The 17135-nt window shown below is 41.5% G+C and overlaps 1 protein-coding gene across 1 annotated transcript in view; it reads left to right on the top strand.

Moving 5' to 3' along the window:
* Positions 1–17135, top strand: part of LOC110515882 (thrombospondin type-1 domain-containing protein 7A) — a 105643-nt gene that overhangs the window by 41958 nt on the left and 46550 nt on the right. The window contains exons 5-7 of the mRNA XM_036973360.1: positions 5834–5989; positions 6742–6945; positions 11665–11859. Of these exons, the coding sequence (XP_036829255.1) occupies positions 5834–5989; positions 6742–6945; positions 11665–11859 (555 nt within the window). The remainder of the gene's footprint in view (positions 1–5833; positions 5990–6741; positions 6946–11664; positions 11860–17135) is intronic.

The raw sequence follows: 17135 nt of genomic DNA, 5'->3' as shown, positions 1-17135 counted from the left end.
AAATATATACGTAAAAAATATTTTCACATGACCCTCCCCTTGTACATTAAAATAAATGGAACACCCTTCCCCCTCATAGAATTAACTCTAAATCATGTTTACGACCCTGTGTTTATAAACATTGATATCGACTTCAGCATACTTTTGTTTCACAGTCGAGGGGCCAAAAAGTCAGGGGTTTGCAGACTACCCCAGACAAGCCATATTTATAATGATATAAAATATATGCAAAGAGTTTACCACCAACAGGTTTTTGTGCCAATGCACCACACAATCAAAAAACAAAGCATACCGATTTAGAGCACTTCGATATCATGGTTTGTGTTTTCAACACCACAATAAATAGACTATGTCAATCTTGACAAACAGAAAATACTTCCCTCCCTACCTTTGTAGGCCTACCCAGTATAGAAGGCTTGACAATCTCTGAATGACATTCAACTTTTTAGTGTTTTGTAACAGATGGCTCTTTCAGTTTGGATTGATTGATTGATTTTATTTGCAGGTAAAAAAATATATATACATATATACACAAATATTTTTTAAATAAGTCTGGGACTTATTTCCATTGTGGTCCCTACTTTCTACTATTTTATACATGAACACATATACTTACATTACATAGATACAGACACATTACAGAGATAGAGACCAAAAAAAAGCTCAACCTCCAGATGAGTATGAGGGGGGAGTTTAAGTCCAATTCCTACCAGCTTGTTTGGCGGGTAGAGCATTCTTAAAATGATTAGGGCTGCTGGTGAACCATGATGTGCAGGCATAATCAAAACCACATGGGATTAGCGCACTAGCTTGGTTTCCATCCAATCGGCGACAGATCTTCCAAAATCTTCATAAAAACAATATGCCATTTCAGAGTTTTCTTTGGGAAACAACATGACAGGGAAGACGTTGATTTACCGGACATTGAAGACATCGACCAGGTATCCATATACATTCAGATCCGACCTGGCTCCTCCAGCTCCATCCATAAACGAGGGATATTGGCCAAATGAGCCTTGCTTACGTGTCCTTAACCTCCCTGCGCACGGAATCCGCTAGCGGGCTGAAATTCCACAACATACGGTGATCGCTACATAAATAGTCATATTAAACATTCATGAAAATACAAGTGTCACACATGTTTCGAAAGCCTAGAATCGTGCTAATCCTACTGCGTTGTCTGATTTAAAAAAGGATTTACTGTGAAAGAATACGATGCGATTATCTGAGCATAGAGCCCCATAAAAAACAACAATTTGAACCAGCACAGGCGTAACATGTTCATAAACTGCATTAAAATAAATCGTTTACCTTTGACGATCTTCGTCTGTTTGCAATTCCAATGCTCATTGTTACACAATGAATTATTTTTCGTTTGATAAAATCCGTTTTTATAGCCTAACACGAAACATTTTGTGAACCGCTTGTGTCGTGAATTCCGTCTCATTCCATTTTTGACGACACATTCCAGGTAAATGACCCACACAGAACGTGACTTTTCCAGTCATGTTTGGTTTCATTGCAATCAACTGGTTTGTTTGTAACACAATCAAACCTGATGGGCTATTTCGCGGGACGTATTGACTGAAAGAACCCGATTTGAAGATAACAAGTCATGACATCATTGACTGCCTTTTAACCCAATGACCACTGATCGTCTTGAAATCTAGCTGGGTAGATAGCCAATGTTGTCTTGGTAAGCAACTCTAGTGTATATTTGGCCTTGTGTTTTAAGTAGTTGTCCAGCTGATAGATGACTTTGTCTCCCAGTGTCTGTTGGACAGCAGACTGAACTAAGTTTTCCTGTAGGAGTTTTTGTTTATTTTTAGCCCCCCAAAAAAACTCCCTAGTCTTTGCCAATGCCAAGTATACCCATAACATGATGCACCCATCACCATACTTGAAAATATGAAGAGTGGTACTCAGTGATTTGTTGTGTTGGATTTGACCCAAACATAACACTTTGTATTCAGGACAATAAATTATTACTTTAGTGCCTTATTGGAATCCGGATGCATGTTTATTGGAATGATTTTATTTTGTACAGGCGTCCTTCTTTTCACTCTCATTTATGTTAGTAGTTTGGAGTAACTACAATGTTGTTGATCCCTCGTCAGTTATTTCCTATCACAGCTATTAAACTCTTTAACTGTTTTAAAATCCCCACTGGCCTCATGGTGAAATCCCTAAGTGGTTTCCTTCCTCGCCGGCAACTGAGTTTGGAAGGGTGCCTGTATCTTTGTAGAGACTGGGTGTATTGATTTATCATATAAAGTGTCATTAATAACTGCACCATGCTCATACTCAATGTCTACTTTTTTTTTTACCCATCTACCAATAGGTGCCCTTCTTTGTGAAATATTGAAAAACCTCCCTTGTCTTTGTGGTTGAAATTCACTGCTCTACTGAGGGACCTTACAGATAATTGTATGTATGGAGAACAGAAATGAGACAGTCATTAAAAAATCATGTTAAGCACTACTATTGCAGTGCATGCATTTTATTATGTGACTTGTTAAGCAAACTTTTACTCCTGAACTTATTTAGGCTTTCCATAACAAAAGGGCTGGAGACTTATTACCTCAAGACATTTCAGCTTTTCATTTTGAATTAATATATTAACATTTCTAAAAAACATAATTCCACTTTGACATTATGGGGTATTGTGTGTGGATCAGTGACACAACATCTCAAATGAATCAATATTAAATTCAGGCTGTCACACAACAAAATCTGGAAAAAGTCAAAGGGTGTGAATATTTTCTGAGTAAATGCTTGCCTGTACTCGGTGTCACTAACTGTCGTATGTCTTTACGTCACTACCGCAATTTGGGCTTCTTTGCATTGACAATAGTCTCTCTCTCTCTCTATCTAACCATAGATACTGAAACCACGTAATTTCCTCCCGCATGTTGAAACACACGTTGCTTTGGTACGCAATTAAAGATTGACTGACATTAAAGGAGAATGTACTAATGATTTTTGTTGAAATGTATGTGTATGTTTGTGTTCCCGTGTGTGTTTGTGTGTGTGTGCATGCGTGTGTGTGGGAGTTAGAAGGGAGAGTGTTCTTATCTTCCTTGCGCAGGATTCCTCTTCCTCCCCATCAGGGGGGTAAATCTCCCCAGCTGGTACATAGATAGAGGCAGACACAGGCAGACAGTGCCTCAGTGAAGTCTGCAGCAACCACCACTGCATGCATAAACTAAATCACCACGCTCCTAGAAGAAAACATCTTTAACAGCAGGTCCAGGATCACCTTACCCTCCCTAAATCCAAACCTTAACCATTCTAGAGGGGAAAATCCAAAACTGACTGCTGATCAGGTTCTAGGGGTAACTGGACTGATCTTATTAGAGCACCTTCAATCTACATTTTTAAAGATCGACAAGTGTATCCCTGCAGCGCTTCCCATCCTTATTCTTTCTACAAGTCTCATTCTCATATTGGAAAACCGCTAGACTCCTGTAACAGCACTTAACGTATGCCTCAACATCCCAAACTCTCTCCCTTTCCAGTGAGGGTGTTGCTAATAGTTGTATCTCCCTGTGCCTGCAGAGGGTCAGACCTCAAACCAGCAGAAGCCTAGTGCTCCCCCTCTTCTATCCATCAGCTTTGAAGTTACAGGTAGGTGCTTTAGACCAATCCGAGCCTCCCCTCTCTGCCTTGTAGGTGCTTTAGACCAATCCGAACCTCCCCTCTCTGCCTTGTAGGTGCTTTAGACCAATCCGTACCTGTTCTCTCTGCATTCTTCTCCTCCTCTTTCTCTTCTATTTTTTTCCTTTCCATTCCTAATAATGTTTCTCAGTTGAAGTATGTACTGTTAGCATGCATTTCTGTTTTGATGAATGACGGTGTTTTGATAGGTTGGCCTCTCCGCAGATTTTGCGTCTCAAGTGGTGTAGTTTTCTGAAACACCAACATGTGTTTTCAACTAAGTTTGAGAATAAACGGTTTCAAGAAGTGGTACGGAAAAAAGGACATTAAAGTATTTGCCTGGCACATCGGGACAAGTTTTTAAGCCTTTGTGGGAATGGTGAAATAACACACGGTTGTTTTTCCAAATGGAATATGCAAAGCATCTGTGAGATGTTTTTCCCCCTGTTTTTCTACTCTGGCACACCAACAAGCAACACTCACATTAGTTGCGCTAGGGGACATTTGTTATTGTAGTTTCAATACAATGCAGGAAATACAAGTACATTGTATAAGTCGTGTAATGAAGATGCTGGGTTTTTCTTTATCACAAACACCACTAATCTGTTGGTCGACAATTTCTATTCAGAATGGATTGATGTACTTAGATTTAAGTCTGCTCTGCACACTAATAATACAAGGATTATCAGGCTTACCAAATGCAGTATTGGACTATTTGTAAGGGAATAACTCCTTTTGCATATCAATTTCAAAGCCGTGCTTGCTTTTCACTGTACGCTGCTCGGTAGAATTATTTTTCAGCTCTCTTTGACTTGATAAGACTCGAAGCGCTGAATGTGTTGTTGGAGCTGTCAGACGTAGGGAGAGAGACGTGTGAGGACATCTTGATCTTCAGATCCTGCTTAGTGAGAAAGTGTGTTTGTGTACAAGTGTAAATGATTGAAAGTGTTGCATCTGCTGATGCAATGTTTGGATCATAGATTGAGTGTCTGAACGTGTATGTGCACATATACAGGTGTGTGCAGGTGTGTGCGTACGTGCATTTGTATGTGTGTGCGTGTACGTCTGTTCGCGTCCACGTGGGTGCCCACGTGCCTCTGCACATTGCATCTGTGAGTGTGTGTGTTCATATGCTGTGGCAGAGGGGTGTGAATTTTGACAATGTAGCCAATGGTAGTGGATTTTGCCTTGGACAATCTGTTAGGAGATCAAGAGCCTTTGTTGCATCAACCAGAACAAGCAGCACTGTGCTATGTTCCAAAACAGCTTTGATGTGACAGACACACAAAACCACTCGCCAACTTTCCACTCCAACTTTCAAACAAACCCATTTATTCAAGTGCATTTAAGAAACATCCAGAAAATGGTGTCTCACAGTCGGCTTCACTTATCCTCCTGCCGAGAAAAACAATCTCTCTTTTGTTCCTTTGCGTGAAGTGAAGTTCCTCTGCGGGAATATACGCATCGTGTACACAGCTTCTAAATCTGAAGCGCTGCAACAGGGGAATCATGGCACTGGATTATTCTTCATAGAATATGTATGAGAGGAGACACTGCAGCTCTCTCACACCTTCGGTACAGCCTTCATGTGTCTTCAGTGAGAGCGGTGGGCCGTGCTTCATGTTGTTTCAAGTGTTAGATTGCGCTGAAAGGTTAATCAGAGTTCATTTATCACCCTGAAATGCTAACAGTGTGCTAACAGTGGGGCGATAGAGAAAGGGAAATGACAGCACTTCACAGACTGTAGACCTTTACTGTGGGTTTCATGTGCTCTCTTCTGGGACCTTGTTTTTACAAAATGTTTTTATTATTTAACCTTGATTTAACTAGGCAAGTTAGTTAAGAAGAAATTCTCATTTACAATGACGGCCTGGGAATAGTGGGTTAACTGCCTTGTTCAGGGGCATAACGACATATTTTTTACCTTGTCAACTCAAAGAACTTGATGTATGTCGTCCCCCCATTTGAGTGACAAAGTTACAGAAGGCACAAATATCATACCCCCAAGACATGCTAACCTCTCACCATTAACATATTTTTTGGGGTATGATATTTGTGCCTGTTCTGTAACTTTATCACTCAAATGGGGGGACGACATACATCAAGTTCTTTCATTTTTAAACAGACTATACTGTAAGTATATTTGTATGCCTGTCCCTTATTTCCATGTCTCTAGCATCCCGTCCTGTGGACAGCAAGCTGTGTGGGGGTCCCATCCCCAACACGTCCCAGCTGTGTCACATCCCCTGTCCCATCGAGTGTGAAGTGTCCCCATGGGGGGCCTGGGGACCCTGCACCTATGAGAACTGTGACGTCCAAAAAGGGAAGAAAGGTGTGTGGATAAGGTTTCGAGTGGGACTACTGTATGTCGATCACACTTTATTTGGATAGCCCCATATAAACGATCTACAGATGGTCACACTAGCAACAAACAATCAAATACTTGCTAAGGTTAGGGTTAGGTTTAGAATAGAGGTTACATAAGAGTTAAGTTTAGGGTTAGGATAATGGTTAAGGTTAGGGCTTAGGGTTAGGCTTAGTGGATAGTTAGTTGAAATGCTGTTGACAGTTAATCGAACATCTACTGAACACCTATAAACCATTTATTAACATGGCACTGTTTCAGAAGGTTATACAGTAATTATCAGTGAATATATAGTAGTTGGTGTTATTGTAGCCATTGTGAAGTCCTCTGAAACAAACATATTCTGGCATGAATGTAGTATCTAACATCTGTGGGTGTTTCAACACCCACATGATAATGACACGCTGGCGCTTCGCAATGAAATCCTCTCGTTTGTATCAATTTATGGTCAATTTGATCACATCATGTGTTAAAGTGCCAACAATTAACTAGGCAATTACTTGCTTGCACTTGTACACTAATCCCAGTCTTATCATAGTAACATATCCTATTATTCCATTTCGAGAGAGCTGTTGAAGAGATCAATTCCAATGGAGGACAATTAGGCATATTATGCATTTTCTCAGAGTTTTTATATATTTTTTCCACATGGTTTTATGTATTTTTCATTATACATTTTTCATATGAAATTGAATTATGTGTCTTTTTCCCTTCGGCAGGTTTTAAACTGAGGAAACGGGAGATCAGCAATGAGCCAACGGGTGGACCAGGGAACTGTCCTCACCTGGTGGAGGCTGTCCCATGTGACGAACCCAGCTGCTGGGCCTGGCGCCTGGTCAGACTGGATGAGTGTATCCCCGACGGGGAGCTGCCGTGTGGCCCCGGGACACAGATACCTCAGGTTCAGTGTGTCAACAGCACCGGTGAGGAAAATCATGGAGATAACTAATTATTGGCTAAAGATTATTTCAACTGTTTTTTTCCTTCGTTAATTCCGTTAAACTCAGTCTCCGTAATCGTTGCTGTGTGATTGTAGATAAAGCTCTGTGATTGCAGTCTATAGGTTTATTGATTTGGTTAATGCACATTATAGAGTCCTTTATTTTCAGTGGACGTTTGCTTGACTAATTCATGTATAACACAGCCAACGGGCAAAACTGACTGAAATGACGTTGTTTCAACCAGAAAATGGTTGAAATGTTGTCATTAAGAAGTTATTTCAACCAGTATTTCCTGCTAAGCTAGCATAGTAGAGTAGAGTAGCCCACCACTTCCAGATGAACTATTTACATCTAGTGATGAATAAAGGTGTCCGCATGCTTCCCAGCCGAAACAGTTCGGAAAAGTTTGTGCATACAGTGCGTTCGGAAAGTATTCAGACCCCTTGACTTTTTCCACATTTTGTTACGTTACAACCTTATTCTCAAATTGATCTAGTAAAAAATTGCCCTCATCAATCTACAACAATACCCCATAATGACAAATCGAAGTTAGCAAATTTCTTAAAAATAAAAAACAGAAATAACTTATTTACATAAGTATTCAGACCCTTTGCTATGAGACTCGAATTCGAGCTCAATTGCGTCCTGTTTCCATTGATTAACCTTGAGATGTTTCTACAACTTGATTGGAGTCCACCTGTGTCCACCTGTGGAAAATTCAATTGATTGACATGATTTGGAAAGGCACACACCTGTCTATATAAAGGTCCCACAGTTGCAAAAACCAAGCCATGAGGTCGAAGGAATTGTCCGTAAAGCTCCGAGACAGGATTGTGTCGAGGCACAGATCTGGATCTGGGGAAGGGTACCAAAAGATGTCTGCAGCTTTGAAGGTCCCCAAGAACACATTTGCCTCCATCATTCTTAAATGGAAGAAGTTTGGAACCACCAAGACTCTTCCTAGAGCTGGCTGCCCAGCCAAACTGAGCAATCGAGAGTTCTAGAGTTCCTCTGTGGAGATGGGAGAAACTTCCAGAAGGACAACCATCTCTGCAGCACCCCAGGCCTTTATGGTAGAGTGGCCAAATGGAAGCTACACTTGTAGTTTGCCAAAAAGCTCTTAAAGACACGCAAGCCATGAGGAACAAGATTCACTGCATGATGAAACCAACCAACTCTTTGGCCTGAATGCCATGTCTGGAAGAAACCTATGGTGAAGCATGGTGGTGGAATTTTTCAGTGGTAGTGACTGGGAGACTAGTCAGAATCAAGGGAAAGATGAACAGAGCAAAGTTTATTTAACTAGGCAAGTCAGTTAAGAACAAATTCTTATTTTAAATGACAGCCTAGGAACAGTGGGTTAACTCTGTTAAGGGGCAGAACAACAGATTTGTACCTTGTCAGCTCAGGGGTTTGAACTTGCAACCTTCCGGTTACTAGTCCAACGCTCTAACCACTAGGCTACCCTGCAGCCCAGTAGAGAGAGCCTTGATGAAAACCTGCTCCAGAGTGCTCAGGACCTCAGACTGAGGCGACGGTTCACTTTCAAACAGGACAATGACCCTAAGCACACAGCCAAGACAATGCAGGAGTGGCTTCGGGACAAGTCTAACATATCTGGATCATCCAGCTCCCCATCCAACCGGAGAGAGCTTCTGCAGATCTGCAGAGAAGAATGGGAGAAACTCCCCAAATACAGGTGTGCCAAGCTTGTAGCGTCATACCCAAAAAGACTCGAGGCTGTAATCGCTGCCAAAGGTGCTTCAAAATGTAAATTCTTATGTAAATGTGATATTTAATTTTAAAAATGTATGTACTTTTGCAAAAAATTCGAAAAACCTGTTTTCGCTTTATCATTATGGGTTATTGTGTGTAGATTGATGAGTAAAAAAATATGGAATACATTTCAGAATAAGGCTGTAACGTAACAAAATGTGGAAAAAGCCAAAGAGTCTGAATACTTTCCCGATTGCACCGTATATTATGACGACATTTTATGCCATTTTTGTTTATTTTTTACTTCAGTGCGGGTTTTTTCAGCTGTTCGGGCACATACCATTTTTTATGGAGGCACGTTCGGAGCCGAAGTCTATGCCCCCTTGTCGGTGATTGGTCAACAGAAGAGAGTCTTCAATAAAGGCGACTCATTTTCAAGCACATTTTTTGATTGAGAAACACTGCACCAAACATCTTAGTTAGATGTAAAATTAGTTAACTAGAGTTAACTTAGACTAATTCTGATTATTTTGAGGAAATGAAAAACTGGCTACGGCATCTCAAAATGGACAAACAGTACTATTGACACTTTTTCTTGTTTTTCAAGCGAAGGTCTTTTAAGGGAGTATGCGAGCACACTCATTTAGTTTGTCTAACCGAATTCAGCTAGGCACCAGCTGAACTGAAGCATGCCTTAAATCAGGGTCTCACCCTCTGGATAAAAAAAACATATGTTGCTCAAGGTGACCTCTCTATCAACCCTCTAACATATGGCTATACTGTAACTGAGTGAAGAGCTGGGTACGACTAGAGAGAGAATGGTGGTTAGCCACCCTGCCATTTATCACGGCTGCCATTTATCATGGAGTTCTCTCCAGACGCCCTCCCCCACATCACATCCCCCTCCCCGTCTCCTTTAACACTTCCCTAGCTCAGCATAGCCACATATTGCCCTCCCCCTTTTCACTCTCTCAGCCAGAGCAATTAAACCCTGCTTGCACTAAATCAAATCAATTCTCTCTGGCCCTGAGTCTCGGGGACTCCCTTAACTTTGCAGCTTCGTGGTTTTACTGCTCCACTTTATTACTGAAGAATGTTTGACTGAAGACAATGGCAGTCGGTGCAGAGAGATGCTGTCTGGGTTTTTCAGCCGATTTCAGAATGTGTGTGTGATTGACAAAGATGCTATGTTATCAATCCCAGGTATAGTCGCCATTCCTAGTTTGAGCGTTATGAACGAGATGTGGAGAGATATCGAAGAGATACACCGAGAAAGATACAGGCACTGTAATGGATTGAGTCCAAATCACACTCCTACGGTGCTCCTTTGACAATGACCTCTTTATCATCCTCCAAATTCGGAAAAACTGAAACATCCGACGTTACATTGTCATCTCACCTCACCCAGGACACATACTGTACATGTGGATACTAGTGGAATTCAGGGTTATTGCCAGGTCAGGTGATGTCTTCCTAGTAGCTTTGTGAGAGGCACAACCTCTTTGTGTTTTTCTAATTATCTTGACTGGCGTTGACTGATTCCCCCTGTCTCCACTGATGTTTGTTGTGTTATGATTTTGTGCTGCTTTTTGCCCCAGAGACTTTGGGCTCAATGTCTGTCTGCCGTACTGAGGCTGAATTTTATGAAACTGCCACACCAACAACAAACAGCCACACCGCAGACAAAAGTCTATACAAATGTCATTGAAACTCCACTGTCGATACTGAGCGTATCTGATCTACACTGATATTAACAGTTCTGACTCATTTAAAAGGAACTGTTTTTCTCAGTTCACTAAGCCTGGAGTTTTTCTAATAAAGGGTGTTCTGTTCGTTCATGTTTTTGCCACCGTGAGAGCCACTGAGTTTCCTTGTCACTTCGCATTTCCACACTGTCTCGGGTTCAGTCACAATTGGTTCCCCGAATGCTCCTCAAAGTGACATCTTAATGTAAAGGCGGGCCGATCGGAGGGTTTGAAGCTCATCTCATCCTCAGCCTGAAATTGCAAAAACCAACCGTCGGAAGATCCACATTTACTCGGCCGAGCCAATTCAGTTCCTTGCAACATGGTAGCCCTTTCCTAATATTTTTCATAATTTCATAATTAATTAACATAACAGAAAATCCGGTGTATCTATGTCAAACGGTTTTGTTATATTTCAGTCTTCTGTGATGTATATGAAGTGTAATATTGGGATGCAAACTCAAAATCTTATTATACATTTCGACTCTATATCTGACACGGTACAGGTGGCTGTAAGCTCATAACACATCTACTTTGTTTCAAAGTAGATGTGTTTGTGTGACCCTGATTTAGCCACCTACAGTAAAATGTTAACCTGTTAAAAGCACATACCGAATATGTGGCTTCATAGTATAACCCACTGAAGTGGTCATGAATCCTAAATATGTAAGTGAAAAATGTTTAAGTCCCATGTGAGTTTGTACTTACTATGTCCAAAGCTAATTCAGTATTCAGGTCGAGTTGCGTTGAGAATAGCGACGTCATTATTAATATGTTGTACAGATTATCCTCGATAACCTTAACCCAACACGTTATGAAACAGTTACCAAACATTTGACCCAGCTGTGATGTCAGAAGGAAGACAACAGATCAAGTTGAACGTCTGTGTTAATGAATTGTATGGGTTGAAATTGATTAGCATTCAATGACACTAAGGAAACATTATGTAAACAACCCCACTAATGGACCAGAAAATTGTAGTGTGGTTTATCATATTGTAGACATTATAATGGAGGGTGGCAGTTAGCCTCGTGGTTTGACCAGGTGAAGAAATCTGCCAATGTGCCTTGAGCAAGGCACTTAACCCTAATTGCTCCTGTAAATTGCTCTGGATGAGAGTCTTGGAAGTTATATAAAGTGTAGTACAACTACAGATTCTGTTTTTGTTTGCCATTTTTTTCTGTATTGAAAAAGTATATAACAGTTCCATCAATTATTGTTTTTCTATTGTGCCACCCAGGTGACATGGTGGACAAGGAGCTGTGTGGGGGAGCCCCTGCCCCTGAGCCCATCGCCTGTGATGTGCCTTGCCCTAAGGACTGTGTCCTCAGCGACTGGACTTCCTGGTCCTCCTGCTCCCAAACCTGTTCCAGCAAAACCATCGAGGGCAAGCAGCTAAGGACCCGCTCCGTACTGGCCTACAACGCTGGCGAAGGTGACTATGAGACTATGTACTGTAGATGGTGTGCCGTTCTGTACGGTCTGTATTGTATATCTACTGTAGTGTTAATTTGCCATGTTAAAGGGGTCTTTCTCTTTGTATAGCTTTCAAGTCACACTGTCCTTTAAAGTGTCTGTCCCTCTGTCTGCTACTGTCTTTTACTGTCCCTCTGTCTGTAACTGTCTGTTACTGCCTGTCTGTCTGTCCCTCCGTCTGTTACTGTATGTTACTGTCTGTTACTGTCTGTCTGTCCCTCTGTCTGTAACTGTATGTTACTGCCTGTCTTTTACTGTCCCTCTATGTTACTGTCTGTTACTGCCTGTCTGTCTGTCTGTCTGTCTGTCTGTCTGTCTGTCTGTCTGTCTGTCTGTCTGTCTGTCTGTCTGTCTGTCTGTCTGTCTGTCTGTTACTGTCACTGTCACTGTCACTGTCTCTCTATCACACTGTCTGTTACTGTCTGTCTGTCTGTTACTGTCACTGTCTCTCTATCACACTGTCTGTTACTGTCTGTCCCTTCATCTGTTACTGTCTGTCTGTCTGTCTGTCTGTCTGTCTGTCTGTCTGTCTGTCTGTCTGTCTGTCTGTCCCTTTATCTGTTACTGTCTGTCTGTCTGTCTGTCTGGCTGTCTGTCTGTCTGTCGTGTTACTGTCACTGTCTCTCTATCACACTGTCTGTTACTGTCTGTCTGTCACTTTATCTGTTCCTGTCTGTTTGTCTGTCTGTCTGTCTGTACCTCTGTCTGCCACTATGATTTTTTGTTTTCATTGAAACATTTGGCTAAAAGCTGATCTGCATGTTGTTAACCTCCCCACAGTAACTGCAATGGTAGTGGCATGGATCACGGTGATGGAGGGTAACACTTGTGATTGAAACTAGCTGTTTGCTACATTTAACCTTAGCGATATCTTGGCAAATGACAAAATAATTGGATTTCTGTCCATGTTTATAGGCTTTACTGTAGTTATACCTCGACAACCTTTGGGCACCATAGGATTGATGTAAAATCCTAGTAGCAATAGATGTAGTGAAAGAAGTAGTTGCTTTTGGTTTTGTTGTTGTACAGTAAGTATAACTCATTCTTCAAATGTATTTACACGTTCTCATATCTTGATGTGAGAATTTTAACATTCTATATTGATGTTTTCCAAAGGTCTTTCAAGGGTGCCACAGATTCCAAAGCTTTTTGGTACATTCTATTTTTATCTTTAAAATTAGTAATAGTACTAGTAGTAGTGGCAGTAGTAGTAGTAGTAGTACTATTAGTAGCAGTAATAGTAGTAGTAGCAGTAGTAGGTGATGAGTAGTGGATATTGTTAGCGTAGAGTGTTGGGTAGATGATTTAAATGGGCAAATCATTGTTGAAACAGTAAAAAAAGTGTCACTGTTTCAGTAAAATGCTCAGGGGTGGGGCTGGAGAAATGGAACCACTCTAAAATGTATAGACAGAGATATGGATGCAAGGATTGATTATCCATTATATCAAAAGTATGGTTTTAAACCTGTTTTGAGGCTGTACAGTGTTTGTTTACATTTACTTTGTTTACAAACATTAGAGTTAAACAAGCTGATATTTTAACTTCTGATGGGGTACAACAGTTAAAACTCTTTAGGACCCGCTCCTTTTTTAAAGTTTTCGCCTAAAATGACATACCCAAATCTAACTGACTGTAGCTCAGGACCTGAAGCAAGGATATGCATATTCGTGATACCATTTGAAAGGAAACACTTTGAAGTTTGTGGAAATTTGAAATGAATGTAGGGGAATATAACACATTACATCTGGAATGCCCAGGCACAATTTAGATTTTGGCCACTAGTTGACAGCAGTATATGCAAAGTTTTAGACTGATCCAATGAACCATTGTATTTCTGTTCAAGATTTTGTATCAAGACTGCCCAAATGTGCCTAATTGGTTTAATAATAAATGAAATCAAATCAAACTTTATTTGTCACATGCGCCGAATACAACAAGTGTAGACTTTACCGTGAAAAATGTGATTAGTATTATTTGACCATGCTGGTCATTTATGAACATTTGGACATCTTGGCCATGTTCTGTTATAATCTCCACCCAGCACAGCCAGAGAGGACTGGCCGCCCCTAATAGCCTGGTTCATCTCTAGGTTTCTTCCTAGGTTTTGGCCTTTCTAGGGAGTTTTTCCTAGCCACCGTGCTTCTACACCTGCATTGCTTGCAGTTTGGGGTTTTAGGCTGGGTTTCTGTACAGCACTTTGATATATCAGCTGATGTAAGAAGGGCTATATAAATACATTTGATTTGAAATGCTTACTTACAAGCCCTTAAAACCTCTTACCGGAAACGGGATCCGTGCGCTATCAAAATCGACAACATCCGGTGAAGCTGGAGCGAGCCAAATTCAAATGACAAAATCCTAATAATAAACATTCATGAACATACAAGTGTCCTACATCATTTAAAAACGTAACTTCTTGTTAATCCAGCCGCTTTGTTGGATTTCAAAAAGGCTTTACGGCGAAAGCATACCATGCGATTATCTGCGGACAGCGCCCCACACACAAAAGCATAAAAAACATTTTCCAAACCAGCAGAGGCGTCATAAAAATCAGAAATAGAGATAAAATCAATCACTTACCTTTGAAGATCTTCCTCTGTGTGATAAAGTGCGTCTCGGTGAGAGGTGTAGGAGTCAGGCGCAGGAGAGCAGGGATTTTCTTTGAGAAGCATGTTTAATGTAGAGATCTGTACACATAGTCCACCAATACAAAATTGGCCCAGATGAATGTCCAAACAACGCGCTCGAAGGAAAACAAACTCGTGTCAGTACACGGAGGAACAACCACAGTTCCGACACTACATACACATACGTCAATGCGAAAATAATAAACCGCATAGAATACTGAACGCTAATACTCACAAGCTTAATCCTGCACGAATTACGGCAGGTAACAGGTGCCCTATATACCCACAGAAATCAAAGCAATTGAAACCAGGTGTGAAAAGGAACACAGACAAAACAACCAGAAAAATAAAAAGGGATCGGTAGCGGCTAGTAAACCGGCGACACCGAGCGCCGAGCGCCGCCCGAACAGGGAGAGGAGTTACCTTCGGTAGAAGTCGTGACACTCTGTTTGAAATCCCAAGCGTCCCAGCTATACAAAAAAAGTCAGTTTAGTTGGCGCGTTTGATTCAGTAATCCACCCGTTCCTCTAGTTCAACATGCAAAGAAAGGAATCCCAGAAGTTACCAATAAACTTTGTCCAAACAAGTCAAAAACCATTTCTAACCAATCTTCAGGTACCCTAATATTTAAATAAATTATCAAATTTAATACGGAGAACAGTGTGTTCAATACCAGAGATAAATAATGAAGTGCGTACCCTCATCCACACACGCCACAAGACTACAGTCCAAATGAGAGCCACCTTGAAAAACATTTTTCAAAAAACAAGCCTGAAACCCTTTCTAAAGACTGTTGACATCTAGTGGAAGCAGGATGGACTTTCCTCGCGTTTTCGCCTGCAATATCAGTTCTGTTATACTCACAAACATTATGTTAACAGTTTTAGAAACTTCAGAGTGTTTTCTATCCAATGCTATCAATATGCATATCCTAGCTTCTGGGCCTGAGTAACAGGCAGTTTACTTTGGGCACGTCATTTATCCGAACTTCCGAACACTGCCCCCTGGCCCTAAGGCCCATAACCAACAGTGCAGTTCAAAAAGAAGAAAATATTTACCAAGTAGACTAAAATAAAAAGTAATAATAAAAAGTAACACAATAAGAATAACATAACAAGGCTATATACAGGGGGCACCGGTACTGAGTCACTGTGTGGGGTACAGGCTAGTTGAGGTATTCTGTACGTGTAGGTGGGAGTGAAGTGACTCTGCATAGGTAACAAACAAACAGCGAGTAGCAGTAGTGTACTAAAGGGAGGGGGTGGGGGGGTCAATGTAAATTGTCCTTTGACTATTTTATGAATTGTTCAGCAATCTTATGGTTTGGGGGTAGAAGCTGTTCAGGAGCCTTTTGGTCCTAGACTTGGCGCTCCGGTACCGCTTGCCATGCGGTAGCAGAGAAAACAGTCTTGGGTGACTGGAGTCTCTGACTATTTTATGGGCTTTCCTCTGACACCACCTATTATATAGGTCCTGGATGGCAGGAAGCTTGGCCCCAGTACATTACTGGGCCATTCGCACTACCCTCTGTAGCACCTTATGGTCAGATGCCGAGCAATTGCCATACCAGGCGGTGATGCAACTAGTCAGGATGCTCTCGACGGTGCAGCTGTAGAACCTTTTGAGGATCTGGGGACCCTTGCCAAATCTTTTCAATCTCCTGAAGGGGAAAAGGTTATGTCGTGCCCTCTTCACAACTGTCTTTGAGAAAGGGCAGCGTGGAGTGTGATTGAGATTGCGTCACCTGTGGATCTGTTGGGGCGGTATGCAAATTGGAGAGGGTCTAGGGTGTCCAGGGGGATGCTGTTGATGTGAGCCATGACCAGCCTTTCAAAGCACTTCATGGCTACCGACGTGAGTGCCACGGGACGGCAGGTTACCTTCGCTTCCTTGGGCACAGGGACTATGGTGGTCTGCTTGAAACATGTAGGTATTACAGACTCGGTCAGGGAGAGGTTGAAAAAGACAGTGAAGACACTTGACAGTTGGTCCGTGCATGCTTTGAGTACACATCCTGGTAATCCGTCTGGCCCAGCGGTTTTGTGAATGTTGACCTGTTTAATAAAGGTTTTGTTCACATCGGCTACCGAGAGCGTTATCACACAGTCATCCAGAACAGCTGGTGCTCTCGTGCATGCTTCAGTGTTGCTTGCCTCGAAGGGAGCATAAAAGGCATTTAGCTCATCTGGTAGGCTTGTGTCACTGGGCAGTTCGCGTCTGGGTTTCCCTTTGTAGTCCGAAATAGTTTTCAAGCCCTGCATCATCGATGCACTTATTGATGAAGCCGATGACTGAGGTGATATATTCCTCAATGTCATTGGATGAATTCCAGAACATATTCTAGTCTGTGCTGTTCAAGTTCATAACTGTGCACTATCCTCAAACAATAGTATGGTATTATTTCACTGTAATAGCTACTGTAAATTGGACAGTTAGATTAACAAGAATTTAAGCTTTCTGCCATATCAGATATGTCAGATATGTCCTGGGAAATGTTCTTGTTACTTACAACCTCATGCTAATAACAATAACCTACGTTAGCTCAACCGTCCCACGGGGGACCCACCGATCCTGTAGAGGATTAACAAAGTTTATTAGGCATTTTTT

Source organism: Oncorhynchus mykiss, chromosome 3 (assembly GCF_013265735.2).
Source record: "Oncorhynchus mykiss isolate Arlee chromosome 3, USDA_OmykA_1.1, whole genome shotgun sequence".
Classification (NCBI taxonomy): domain Eukaryota; kingdom Metazoa; phylum Chordata; class Actinopteri; order Salmoniformes; family Salmonidae; genus Oncorhynchus; species Oncorhynchus mykiss.
This window is presented reverse-complemented; position numbering and strand designations above follow the sequence as displayed.